The sequence below is a fragment of the Corythoichthys intestinalis genome, chromosome 8, assembly GCF_030265065.1.
Source record: "Corythoichthys intestinalis isolate RoL2023-P3 chromosome 8, ASM3026506v1, whole genome shotgun sequence".
Taxonomy (NCBI): Eukaryota; Metazoa; Chordata; class Actinopteri; order Syngnathiformes; family Syngnathidae; genus Corythoichthys; species Corythoichthys intestinalis.
The window spans coordinates 16,162,029-16,177,011 of record NC_080402.1 but is presented as its reverse complement, the minus strand read 5'-3'; the positions used below and the strand labels follow the sequence as shown (position 1 = coordinate 16,177,011).

The window sequence follows — 14,983 nt, the reverse complement described above, 5'->3', positions numbered from 1 at the left end:
GTGCTAATGCTAGCGAACGCATGCTAACAGTTTGTGTCATTGCTGTAATAGCAGCTAATTATCATTTATTTACGTTGATGCGAACCTGTTTGGTATCGAGAACGAAATTAATTTGTATTCTTTCTATTTTTAGTTTCACTCTTCAAATGATGGTGTCATAACGACGGCCAAAATAAAGTCAGCAAATTATATGTAACATTATCATACTGTTCACTTATTCAGCATGTTGTTCTCTATTGTATTTTTTATATTAAATTGCCTTTCACGATAATTAAATCCAACACATAGAACAGATATGTCAAGAAAATGTCCCCAAAAAATGCGACTTAAACTCTGGTGGGACTTATACAGTGGGGCAAATAAGTATTTAGTCAACCACCAATTGTGCAAGTTCTCCTACTTGAAAAGATTAGAGAGGCCTGTATTTGTCAACATGGGTAAACCCCAACCATGAGAGACAGAATGTGGAAAAAAAGGAAAATCACATTGTTTGATTTTTAAAGAATTTATTTCCAGATTACAGTGGAAAATAAGTATTTGGTCACCTACAAACAAGCAAGATTTCTGGCTGTCAAAGAGGTCTAACTTCTTCTAATGAGGTATAACGAGGCTCCACTCGTTACCTGTATTATTGGCACCTGTTTTAACTCTTTATCGGTATAAAAGACACTTGTCCGCAATCTCAGTCAGTCACACTCCAAACTCCACTATGGCCAAGACCAAAGAGCTGTCGAAGGACACCAGAGACAAAATTGTAGACCTGCACCAGGCTGGGAAGACTGAATCTGCAATAGGTAAAACGCTTGGTGTAAATAAATCAACTGTGGGAGCAATGATTAGAAAATGGAAGACATACAAGACCACTGATAATCTCCCTCGATCTGGGGCTCCATGCAAGATCTCACCCCGTGGTGTCAATCTGATAATAAGAACGGTGAGCAAAAATCCCAGAACCACACGGGGGGACCTAGTGAATGACCTACAGAGAGCTGGGACCACAGTAACAAAGGCTTCCATCAGTAACATCCGCCGCCAGGGACTCAAATCCTGCACTGCCAGACGTGTCCCCCTGCTGAAGCCAGGCCTGTCTGCGGTTCGCTAGAGAGCGTTTGGATGATCCAGAAGAGGACTGGGAGAATGTGTTATGATCAGATGAAACCAAAATAGAACTTCTTGGTAGAAACACAGGTTCTCATGTTTGGAGAAGAAAGAATACTGAATTGCATCCGAAGAACACCATACCCACTGTGTAGCATGGGGTGGAAACATTATACTTTGGGGCAGTTTTTCTGCAAAGGGACCAGGACAACTGATCTGTGTAAAGGAAAGAATGAATGGGGCCATGTACCGAGAGATTTTGAGTGAAAATCTCCTTCCATCAGCAAGGGCATTGAAGATGAGACGTGGCTGGGTCTCTCAGGATGACAATGATCCCAAACACACAGCCAGGGCAACAAAGGAGTGGCTTCGTAAGAAGCATTTCCAGGTCCTGGAGTGGCCTAGCCAGTCTCCAGATCTCAACCCCATAGAAAATCTGTGGAAGGAGTTGAAAGTCCGTGTTACCCAACGACAGCCTCAAAACATCACTGCTCTAGAGGAGATCTGCATGGAGGATTGGGTCAAAATACCAGCAACAGTGTGTGAAAAGCTTGTGAAGAGTAACAGAAAACGTTTGGCCTCCGTTATCCCTAACAAAGGGTACATAACAAAGTAATGAGATGAGCTTTTGGTATTGACCAAATACTTATTTTCCACCATGATTTGCAAATAAATTCTTCAAAAATCAAACAATGTGATTTTCTGTTTTTTTGTTTTGTTTTTTTTTTCCACATTCTGTCTCTCATGGTTGAGATATACCCATGTTGACAATTACAGGCCTCTCTAATATTTTCAAGTGGGAGAACTTGCACAATTAGTGGTTGACTAAATACTTATTTCCCCCACTGTATAAGTTTTTTCCCTCTTTGTTGGGCATTTTATGGCTTGTGCGACTTATAGTCCGAAAAATACGGTAGCTTAACAGTCATAATGGCCCTCTGACGAAAAAAATAACAATGATATGGCCCATGAGAAAAAAATGAGTTTGACACTCCCGCATATTGAGACGTGAGGGTGACATGAGAGACATGCAGACAAGGACAAACAGCCCAACGTCTACAATGGTACTAACCATGGGTAGGAAATGTGACAGGTGCCAGATTTGCTGCACTTGAAATGATTCAAAGACAAAGGCATGATCTGCAAACAATGACACACAGAGAGCTTACTGTTGCGCACAGTTCTACGTGACATTTGATGACTATTTCACAGATATGCTCCTTATGATTTTCTGCTTCTGAATTTTACCCCAAATACAAAGTGTGTAACAGTACATGTATTTGTATTGAACCATTTCGGTATGGGGTGCTCGGTTCGGAACGGAGGCATACCGAACAAGTTTCTGACGTAATGTAACCCTTACTTTTCGAGGCTGTGAGTCGATTGGGTTACGGTTTCTTTGTGTAGATTATATTTACTCAGTCTTCTCTACTATGATGAGGACCAACACGGTAGACAAGTATAACCCAGAATCGTCAACGGCGCGACAACGTGGCCGCCGCGAGAACGCAGTGAAATGTGGGCGTTAAAGTCAATCAGTCAATGCACACCAGTCACAGTGCGGCCGCGTGTTAGACGCGTCCCAGAAGGGGCTCAACGCGACGCGCGCGAAAACAACGGCAGAGTTTATTATTTGACGCGAGACGCGGCCCTCCTGCGTCAATAGTACAAGCTAGGATCGGGCAGACCGGAAGTCACTCGTGTAAAAATACGGTGGCTCCGGTCGATTTTCAAACTAATATTCAATCGTAACTAGAGGTGTGCAAAATTTCCGATTCTTAGATTATTCGCGATTCGGCCGTGGAAGATTCGAGAACGATTCACAAACATCCAAATTCCGATTATTGAAATATGCCAAGTAAAGCAGAAGTACGACACACTCAGCGCGCCGCGCGGTCTTCGGTACGCAGTTAGGGACGGAGCGAGAGTAGCTAAACATCATGCTTCTCATTACCCGGCCCCTCGGGTAACGCCAATGCTCAACTCACGGCTCTAGCTCAACTCATGCCACGAGATAAAAAAAAAAAAACAACAACATACCTGACTGCTGCCGAAAAGCTGCTACAAGCCACATTATGTTACGGTAGATATCATTTATATAGGACTAGATGCATTATAGCTTCGGTATCGTTACCAGCACATCTACAAAAAACTAGATGCGGGCGTTAGTAACGGCTGCCATCTTAAAGCAGTACACTTCCCTGCAAGGCTGTTGTTGCGAACCTTCCAAGCGAACCTAATTAACTTTTTATCTAAAATACTCCTAAATCGGTAAAATATTGACTTGAATCTATCTTTAAAATAGTTTTAAAACTTTTACATGTTGAAAGTAGACAAAAGACAAATTATGGAATAACAGGAGCAATTTTAACAACTTTAACGGTTGATTCACAACATTAAATTAATTGAAAGTAGTTTAAAGCTGCTGATATAGAATGGGGACTGGAGTTTTTTATTTACTGTTATTTTTGTATATTTGTTTACTGCTATATGTTAACTTGATACTGAAATAGTAGTTTGGTTTAGCCTGAGAGGATTTTTGAACAATTTTGGAACTAATGTACAAAACAAATTAAACAAAAAAAAACAAAAAAAGGAGTGGGGTGCATCAATACTCGTTTTATAATCGAATCGGAGCCTCTGAATCGTAATCGTAATCGAATCGTTAGGTGCCCAAAGATTCCCAGCTCTAATCGTAACCCACTTTTTGAGTCCATCAGATCTCTTGAGTGGTAGATCGGGGCACAGTTGACTTGTCTTTGTTGATTTACTGCAGTCTTCTCTGCTATAATAATAACCAACACGGACCCGTGTTCAATACAAAACCCTCCTACCACAACAAAACAAGTAGGAACTAATATTCCCATAGGAACTAAAGTTATACAACATAAAATATACAATATAAATGAATACTACATCACTTTTGTAAAACATAAACACATAATAAAATAAATAATAGCCCAATTAAATAAAATAAGTTGAAATGAGCCAAAACACCTGTAATTAAATAATACATAATTATACACAGATCCTGCTTACACAATTAAATTTATTAATTTCTGTGTGGAGCTTTAACTTGAGAAAATCCACCAATAAAGCTTTTGAAAACAGTTCATAAGAAAAAAAAATGATTGAGACATTTCATTTGTATAATACATGTTAAAATGTCTGTCATTGGGATTGCTTTTCTCTTTAGCACAGGACTTCTTTTTTCTTCTTTCTTTCAGAAAGAAAGCTGACCAATACGCGGGGTCTGAAAGGCAAATTGTTGTTGGATTATTATCTTTAAACAACGAGCACATTTATATTTTGCATTTTGTTTTCTTACTGCACCGAAAATGAACCAAACCGTGACCTCAAAACCGATATACGTACTGAAGCAAGATTTTTGTGTACCGTTACACCCCTACCAAATACAGTATGTACCCCCCCCCCCCACACACACACACACACACACATAATCATCAAAAGAAAACACAGAAGACAAACAAAATCAACAAAAACATTCCCCCAAAAATAATCCTTCAACTCTGCTATAGTTTTAGTAGTATTCATTTTCTTGGGACACAACAACAAACAAATCACGGTATTAATGTGTTTTTCAAAGTCAAGAACAGGCAAACAAAGCTGAAGACAAAGAGACTGGAACTGAATGGAATTTGAAACGTTTTAGCCAAAAATGTTTCCACACATAAGGTGTTTTTTGCAGAAACGTTTCAGATTCCGTTTTGTTCTCCAACTTCATATGTGAAGATTCTCAACCGATGCCTTAAAAAAATGCCAAGTTTCAAGACTTCAGTGACTGTCATAAATAGGGGTGTGACAAAATATCGAAATGGTGATATATCGTGATACTTTGTATCCCGAAAGGTTATCGATATGCTCATGCCAAGAACTGAAGCATCGTTTTAAAAAGGTGTCACTGTTAAAAAAAAAAAAAAAAAGGCAACCAACCAGTTGCTACCAAAGTCTTCCACCATAAAAGTGTCTCAGTTAACTCTATGGCTGCCATTTACGGCGCTCGACGCCCAATCCTTTAAGACTGGGAAGGGCGAATGAGCATTCACAGTCACTCTTTCTGATTTTCAGGCCATTTACAGGTCGGTTTAAGTTCATTTTAGTACATTTACAGGTTGAGTTTGAGTCACTGCCTATTCAGTTTGGAGATTCCTGAGTCACTTCCTGTTCTGTAACCCAAAATAAGCAGAAGTGACCCATAAAATGCCCTAAAATCAACAAGAAATGACCCAGAAATGCCCCAAAATTACCTCGTATCCTGGCATAGGCTGCTACCGACGATCATAGACATCCAATCCATTTGAACTGGGAGCGTGGCAGCAAATGACGTCTACTAGTGATAAACCCATTCCAGTTCAGTCCTGATTAGTTGTTTTGTACAATATTTTAGGATGATTTCCTGACCATTGTATCAATAATCGTTGTATCGGCATATCACAAGATCATTGTTATCGTGAGCTTTGAATTGCAAATTGAATCAAATCGTGAGGTACCAAGAGGTTCCCACTCCTAGTCGTAAAGCATTCACACTCATAGTTTTTAGTTAACCAAAAAGTCATGTTTTTACGTATGGGAGGATGGCTGACGGCTGAAATGATTTACTGCGTAATTGTAAAACTTTAACTTAATTGTACTTTAGGGAACAAGGAGATGGAGAATGTTGACTGAGTGGGTCTTGTGAAGGAATGTAACAACTCAACAATAACCTTTGCCAGTAGCATACCAAAATGGACAATCCCTTTTGAAAATCGAGTCTGTATTAAAAGAACAAAAATGTGTTTTCTATTCATTCAGCAAGTTATTGCTTGGAAATCTGAGGATATACATTTTAATAATAGTTACTCTGAATTTTGTTGTCAGAAACAGACTCGCTATTACCTCCAATAACAAGGTCTTAATATAAACACTTGCCCACAACAACACACCCACGTGCCAACATTCATTCAGCGCGACGAGTTTATAGTTAAACATTAAATATTCAAATTCACCTAATCCGACACGTCAATCTGAAGTGTTTGTAGAGGCAAGTAAAAAGGACCAACAAATAGCTAGAAAATTACATTATGGGCATTTTAAATAATGATTGATATGGTGTTTAGTGTATGTTTACTGTTAAAAAAAAAAAAAAACACCTACACACACAGTGTCTCACAGAGGTGGCAAATTTAGTCACACACTTACGTGGCAGAATTTGCATTAAAAAATAGTGTTATTAGAAGTTCTGATTAAAGTCATTTATTAAAGAGTGTGGTTTGGTTTGCAGTTTATTTGTGACAGGCCCTTAATGACTCAAGCCAACTTTTTTCATTTGGGCTTGGCCAAATAAAAAAAGAGGAAAATTTGCAGAAACCAGAGGAAATTTGCATGCTTGGTGTGGTTTGGGTGACCACAAGAGTGTATAAATTGATATTTAAAGCTTTCTTAAAGGGGAAGTTCAGGATTTTTTACATCTGGCTTAATCTTCGAGTTAGCCAGGGTTTAATTAGTAGGTGGAGTTGAGTTGACAAATTCTGTGTAGTTTGCTAGTTATTTGTTAGTTTCAGGGCTCCGGAGTGGCTAAGCTAGCGCGAGTCAATTGGGCCATCTTAGCATGCCAATAAAAAACAAAATACAGTGAGGCAAATAAGTATTTAGTCAACCACTAATTGTGCAAGTTCTCCCACTTGAAAATATTAGAGAGGCCTGTAATTGTCAACATGGGTAAACCTCAACTATGAGAGACAGAATGTGGAGAAAAAAAAAAACAGAAATTCACATTGTTTGATTTTTAAAGAATTTATTTGCAAATCATGGTGGAAAATAAGTATTTGGTCAACACCAAAAGTTCATCTCAATACTTTGTTATGTACCCTTTGTTGGCAATAACGTTTTCTGTAACTCTTCACAAGCTTTTCACACACTGTTGCTGGTATTTTGGCCCATTCCTCCATGCAGATCTCCTCTAGAGCAGCGATGTTTTGAGGCTGTCGTTGGGCGACACGGACTTTCAACTCCCTTCTCACCTCGTGGCATCAAAATGATAACGAGAAAGGTGAGCAAAAATCCCAGAACCACACGGGGGAACCTAGTGAATGACCTACAGAGAGCTGGGACCACAGTAACAAAGGTAATACAGTAATCCAGTAATACAATGCGCCGCCAGGGACTCAAATCCTGCACTGTCAGACGTGTCCCCCTGTTGAAGAAAGTACAAGTCCAGGCCCGTCTGCAGTTCGCAAGAGAGCATTTGGATTATCCAGAAGAGGACTGGGAGAATGTGTTATGGTCAGATGAAACCAAAATAGAACTTTTTGGTTGAAACACAGGTTCTCATGTTTGGAGGAAAAAGAATACTGAATTGCACCATACCCACTGTGAAGCATGGGGGTGGAAACATCATGCTTTGGGGCTGTTTTTCTCCAAAGGGACCAGGACGACTGATCTGTGTAAAGTAAAGAATGAATAGGGCCATGTATCAAGAGATTTTGAGTGAAAATCTCCTTCCATCAGCAAGGGCAGTGAAGATGAGACGTGGCTGCATCCTTCAGCATGACAATGATCCCAAACACACAGCCAGGGCAACAAAGGAGTGGCTTCTTAAGGAGCATTTTAAGGTCTTGGAGTGGCCTAGCCAGTCTCCAGATCTTAACCCCATGGAAAATATGTGGAGGGAGTTGAAAGTCCGTGTTGCCCAACGACAGCCCCAAAACATCAGTGCTCTAGAGGAGATCTGTATGGAGGAATGGGCCAAAATACCAGCAACAGTGTGTGAAAAGCTTGTGAAGAGTTACAGAAAACGTTTGGCCTCCGTTATTGCCAACAAAGGGTACATAACTAAGTATTGAGATGAACTTTTGGTATTGACCATATAGTTATTTTCCATTATGATTTGCAAATAAATTCTTTAAAAATCAAACAATGTAATTTTCTGGGGGGGGGGGGTTCTCCACATTCTGTCTCTCATGGTTGATATTTACCTATGTTGACAATTACAGGCCTCTCTAATATTTTCAAGTGGGAGAACTTGCACAATTGGTGGTTGACTAAATACCTATTTGCCCCACTGTATGCACACATGTAAATCATCGATGACCCACGCAATCAATAGTGTTGGCTATGTTTTCAGGATAAAGTTATTAAAACTTACCATTGCATGTCAATAATTGCAGTATGAACTGCAACATTTGTAATCCAGAAGCTCCGCAGAGGAGCAGGGCGGAGTGAGATCACATCGTCCCCCTCCGCTGATTTTCTACGTCGTAGCCAGCAGCAAGTAACCAATTTATATTGTTCCTCGTTCGTCATAGAGAATTTGTGGAAACTTTCGTTTGCCCATTTCTTCTGTCTTTTTCCGCAGCCTCTAAATGCACATTTCGCCACGTTGCCGGCCGTCAGTTAACTCAGCAGACTGGTGCTGCATTCGAGAAAGATGGGAAGTCAAGAGTTTCCAACCTCCCATATGGTAAAATATCATTGGAATGCCCCCACTATTTGATCACTTACGAGAAGACAGGTGTGCTGGAGGTCAAAATGTCTTATGATGGCCAAAATAAAAAACAACTTGTCATGATCAGCCGTGTTTGCTGTTTATATTTGCTTGGAACGCTTTTAGGTCGCAACTGGTACTCTCCGATTGGAAAAAGTCCGACTTCCCACCTTTCTCAGTGTGAGTACGAGTGGCCGAAGCACTCCTCACTATTGTGGTCGTATTACTCATCCAGAAAAATTGTGCTGCAGAATGAAACGAATTACGTCAGTGTGGTGTGACATTGTTTTGGCTGCATGGGTGTTTTGGAACAATGATCTGTGTTTTGAATTTATTTGACTATGTTGGATCTGTTCGTGGCTCTGTATCGTTTATTTATTAGCATGCTAGGAAGGCGCCATTTCCTCACGCTAGCTTAGCAATTCAGGAGCCCTGAAACTCACAAATAACTGCACGTAATTTGTTGAAATCAACTCCACCAACTAATTAAACCCCCGCTAACTCGAAGATTCTGAACTACCGCTTTAATCTGGCCTTTTCAAATCTGGTGCGTCAATGTTGTTAATTCTTTCAGTGCCATTCACGATGATAGAGGGTTAAAAGCTGCACCTCCGGAGCCACACGTGACTCTTGATATCCTTCTGCTGTGAATTGAAATTAGTCAATTGCAGTGAAAAAGTTTATGTTCTCTGACGCCAGGACCCAAGGGCGTAGGTTTGAATAGGGACGGTGGGGACAGAACACTACCAACTTTTCAGGATGTCCAAATTGTCCCCACCAACTTTTAAGCAACCTTATTTGCATGTCATAATGAATTCAGTTGTATGATAATAATTATTATATTTATATAATATGATAGAAATTTAGATTATCTTCACATATGTTGTAAGGATAGAATACACCCTAGCATTATTTAATGAATTATTATTATGTTCAAACTTTATCCCTTTTCACTTGCTGAATGTGCCGGTTCATTTTTCCCCCCTTCAAACGCACGTTTGATTGGCTGATGACTTGACCCCCGCCTCCAAACACACACACACCCTCCCGCCTCACAGACACACGCACACCGACACAACCCCGACAGATTCATAATGACAACATGCCGCCTCCTCCGCCCCCTTAAAAGAGGAGTGATATTAGAAGTTTTTTCAGCCAGCAGCAGCCACTGTAAGTAATGTCAAAAGACGTCAATCTTGTGGAGATGGGGAACACAACACTAATTCTGGTACTGAAAGTCAGACCTGCATCAGAGTTGGCATAACATTAAACTGTGTGAACTTGCTAACCTGCAAAACGACTGCCGTCAAGCTTGCCATCCCTCATTTGGATCATTATTTGCATTATGTGCATCACGGTAATGCATGACGGTGGCTTCAGAGTGTGAGTCCCTTTATTTAAAGTCTTGGGGTAGTCTAGTATGGCTCAGATGTAGACCGTTCATTGGACAGCTCATATTTTTTTTCATTGATTTTTTTTTTTTCCCAAATCACTTTTATGTTGCAATATTTTAGTTTGAGTCTTGGGGTGCTCCAGTGCCCCCAAAAGTGGACCCATTCTTGGAAAGTTCCCCGTTTTTTCAATAAAGGGACTTGCACTTCAAATGGTTCTTTAGTAGTTTTTGAAAACAAAGGTTGAATTGAACATTGTTTCACCTGAACCAATACGCATGAAAGTTAATATAAGTCAATACAGATTTATTTTGCATGGATCATCATCTCTTATCTCATATTTGTGAGAAATGCAGCCCTGACCCTGGTTCAATAATCTGTTTGGTCTCATTAATTTGGTTTTATTAATGTGTACATGCAGTTTATCCTGCTATATCGTCCCTACCAATGTTGAGACCAAACGTACGCCCTTGCCAGGACCTCCTTTAATCAAGATCTCAAGTGATCGGGGGACAAAGTTGGAGTAGAACATATATTTGAAGTGACAGAAGTGAAAGTAAAAGAAAAACGTGCAGGTGCAGATATAACAACTCATTTTTTTGGTTATACTGTTATTACCCCTCCATTCCTGGTTTCCCACAGTGTCATCTGGCCAGGAGCCCCTCATGTGTGGGGCTTCCTCCGCTGTGTTCTCTTCCCCACCTCCCCTCTTCCTCCCAGCTTCAGTGGGATGTTCCAGGTGTGTCCACTCTTAGCATTGCTTGTGCTCTGCAGCTGCACAAAGGTAAGACTGCCATTCTAATATCCACTTTCCTACGGTAGCAAGCCTTAATATATGCGCTCTTACTACAGGTCTCTTCTACCACAGCCTGGCAGCGAGTTGAGGAGCAGTGGAGAAATTACAAAAACGAGTGTTTAGACTCTTTGAACCGCGCTCCCCCCACAGCAGGTTGGACTGTTCTTCACATAGTTTTAGGAAGTATGCAAACAAATATAACAAGTGCATACTGCAAATCCAATATGCAATCCACCCATGCAGGGCCGGTGTGTAACAGGACCTTTGACCAGTATGCCTGCTGGCCTGATGGACTCCTTGGAACCACGGTCAATGTCTCTTGCCCTAAGTTCCTACCATGGTATTATGAAGGTTAGCTTGAATGACTTCCTGCATGGCAACCATAGAAATTTGCAAGAAAATGCCAGGAGGTTAAGCTGGTGAATAATGAAGAGAGTTAGAGCAGTCGCTAGCTCTACTAGCTGTAGAGTCCAGCTCTCCTTTGTCTGAGTTGTCAAAATCCCTGCGTTTGTGGATTTGACATAGTGAACTGTCAACATCAACAGAAGCATTGACACACCGCTTGGCTTTCAGACTGCTTTCAGTGTTTTTTTTGATAGCCCTTTTAATTTTCATTTTAGTCTTAGTCTTTTGGACGATAATACTTATAATCTTAGTCACATTTTAGTCATCTCAAAATGTGTTTGTCTTCGTCTAGTTTTTCGAGACGAAATTACGAGACTGATTTTGTCTAGTTGCAGTCGACGTTTTCTAAAAATGTTTTCGTCTTTAAAATTTAAACATTTTCCTCCAAAAATAAATAAAAAAAGAAATGTTTCCAACTATTTCAAATGAACATTGACGGACGAGCACATATGAAAGTGTCTACAACAGTGGTTCTTAACCTGGGTTTGATCGGTGAGTAAGTCTAAGGGGTTCGGCGAATGTAAAACAACGCAGCCCTATTTTCATACGCTGATTAAATCTAGGCGTAGTGGCTTTTTAGACCAGGTTTTGGACTGGTTTGCTCCCAATTTACAGGCTTAATCCATTTCTTTTAACTGCTAGTCCTCGATCTAATGCAGTGCTTCTCACTTATTTTCTGTTACGCCCCCCCAGGAAGACGTAAATGTTTCGCGCCCCCCCAAACTCTGCCGTCACTGTAAATAGTATCATTTGTCTATAATATTACTATTATAAGTACGCCTCTGCCTCACATTGTATCCTTTTTTTCTATTAGGGAAAATAACAGATCAACTTATAAAGTATAACTTTATTAACGATGTTTTGTTTGTAACAGAAAAGACAACGCGCATCAATTTGCCTGAATTTAAAAAAAAAAAAAAAAAGTCACATCCAAACTGTAAAAATACACTCAAGGTACATTTTTGGCCATTTGATACTGAAAAATAAAATCAGTAAATAATAACAAATTCAAATTGATTAGAAACATTAACTCATGAGGACAATATGCCAAAAAATTTGACCGAAAAAACAAAACTGAATAGAAGAAGGCATTTAAAATAAAGTGTCATTGGACAGAAGAACAGTTTTTATTTTCGCTGCTCCCAGTGTCACCTCCAGTTTGCAATGATGTGGGGTTATATTGCACCGAGCATGCTAACAGTGCTCACTGGTTTACTGATATAACACTGACAAAGCGGGACGATTGTTGGCAATATTCGGCACGTTTTCGCTGAAAAACATCCAAGCGGCTTATCAATGAGATTGGGGTCTAATGTCTTTAAGTGGCGTCTTTCTTGATTTGGCTTCCGGCTGTCCGCTATAATCATTTCTAGACACAGTAAACAGTGGTCTTTCCTCGTCTACCACTGTATTAAATGTCGAAGCCAAAAGGCAAACGGCCCGAAAAAAGCGCATTCTCGGCGGCCGAGGGAGAACCGTAGGTGAGGGCGGTCGTCGTGACGATCCCAAGCCGAAAATGGCACTTCTCGGCGGTCACGTGAGAACTGGTGTAGGTTCACTATCCCCTTCCCCTCACTATCCACTTGCTCTCGCTATATAATTGGCCGAAGAGTCGAAATGCTCTCCCGTGAAATGCCTGTTTAAAAATGTTCCCGTTGTTACTTCTTGCGTTCGCTTAAAAGTGCCCATTTAAAAAGGAAAAGCGATGGATGATACTACACACAGAGCGTATTATTAACAAATGCTAAAGTTGTATAATCATATAGCGAGAATAAGGAACGTCACTGACAAGCGCAGGCCCCCGCGAGTGGATAGTGAGGGGAATAGGATAGTGCGCCTACACCGAGAAGACAGTGGGTCGCTGCGTGAGTCCGGCCGGAAAACGACTTTCGAAAACGGCGCACAGCTCTCCAGCTCTTCATGAGTCTCTTCCGTGTGCTCTTGCTTACTTCAAAAATACTGTGCGCACTTTGAAAATGAGAGCGCCACTGCCACCAACTAAGTGGATGTGCAAGTACACTTAATTCTAGTACGGCAAAAAAAAAAAAAAAAACTTGTTCCCCGAGGTCACACGCGCCACCCCTGGCATCGCTCTGCGCCCCCCTGGGGGGGTGCGCCCCACTATTTGAGAAGTACTGATCTAATGGAAGGAGGAACTGGTTTGCTCAGTGGAAGGTTGACTCGCATTTAAAATGTCTTCTTTATAAAAGATGCTGTCAAAAGGAGAATAATTTTGAACGGGAATTTGCTCAATTATTTGCTTGCTAGCTTAGATATATTGGTTTTGAATTAAAAAAAAAAAAAAAAAGTTTTATTATCTAATTCCGAAGGGTTCGGTGAATCCACATGTGATACTTGTGGGATTCTGTACCTTTGGCAAGGTTAGGAACCACTGGTCTACAAGGACAACGCCAACTTGGTGATAATACACACTCAGCAGGAAAACAGTACATTACTTTCAATTAATTATACCCGCCTGAATGCCACAAACTGTAAGTAAAAAAAAGTTGGGTGAGAGTTTAAGAGGACGCTTGCTGTTAGCATTAGCCTAATGCTCACGCGAATGCTATGTTAATGCTACGAGTTACATTAATGTGTAATTATCACTTAGTACCTACCTTTAAAAGTCAAGCAACATTGCATATTTTCTCTGGCCAAGAAAACAAATCTGGTGAGTCGGGAAGGGGGCGGGGAGCAGCACGTCACGAGCAGTGTTGTTAATCTTACTTTAAAAAAAATAATTAGTTACAGTTACACATTAATTCTCCCAAAAAGCAATTGAGTTAGTAACCCAGTTACCTGAATGTAAGAGTAATTAGTTACTCGTCAAAGTATCTGGTATTATCTTTCATGTTTTTTTTTTTTTACCCCCTCACCCCCCCCAAAAAAACATAGTAACCTTTGCTATGTTTGGAAGTCATTTAATGCTGTGAATGAACCGATAAAGTTGTTACAATTGCTCCCGTTATTGCATTAGTTCCCTTCTGTCTACTTTCGATATGTGAAAGTTTTAAAGCTGTTTCATCATTCAAAGATTTTGCGTATTTAGGAGTATTTTAGATTAAAAGTTACTTAGGTTCGCTAGGAAAGTTCGCTACAACAGAGCCTTCCTGAGAAGTCTACTGCTTTAAAATGGCGGCTGTTCACTAACGCCGGTGAGTTGATCATTTCGCATCTAGTTTTCCATACATGTGCTAACGCCGCCGTGTTTCTCATTCGCATCTAGTTATATATACATACAGTATGATATCTACCTTAGCATCATTTGGGCGTAGTTTGTAGGCTATCGGCTACAGTCAGGTATTATTGGAGCCACCTAGTAAAGTGTTTGCAACGGCCTCACAACACCTTTGCCTCCTCCCCACTCCCGCTCAGCTCTCTCGTCTCCGTGAGTCCATGTCTCTCAAAGACTTTTCTCGCGTCATTCAACCAACGTAGTAACGCATAGAAACGCACGCCTTTACATCCTCAGTAACGGTAACGGCGATGCCTAGATGAGAAAAGTAATTAATTAGATTCCTCACTACTGAAAAAATTAACGCCGTTAGTAACGCTGTTATACTCTAGTGCCGTTATTAACAACACTGGTCACAAATAACACAACCAGACACTGCTATGATGTAGGCTAACTACACATAAAATGTCACACATTGTAAACGTGACGGAAACTACTGCGAAGTCTTGTTCTCGTCTCATCAGACAAAAACTGCTGTATGTCTTGTTAGGTTTTAGTCTCCCAAAACCCGTTTTTAGCTCGTTATCGTTTCATCATCGTCATGAAAAAAGTGTTCATAGACGAAATATTTTCGT

General features: G+C 40.5%; 1 protein-coding gene across 7 annotated transcripts in view; it reads left to right on the top strand.

The window, feature by feature from the left end:
* gcgrb (glucagon receptor b) overlaps nt 1-14,983 on the top strand; it is a 101,629-nt gene that overhangs the window by 63,150 nt on the left and 23,496 nt on the right. For 3 of the 7 annotated variants that reach the window (XM_057843740.1, XM_057843741.1, XM_057843737.1), the window contains 3 exons: nt 10,615-10,756; nt 10,825-10,921; nt 11,012-11,119. In XM_057843740.1, the coding sequence (XP_057699723.1) occupies nt 10,703-10,756; nt 10,825-10,921; nt 11,012-11,119 (259 nt within the window). In that variant the 5' untranslated portion in view covers nt 10,615-10,702. The other 4 variants (XM_057843738.1, XM_057843739.1, XM_057843743.1 and 1 more) reach the window with 4 other exon arrangements.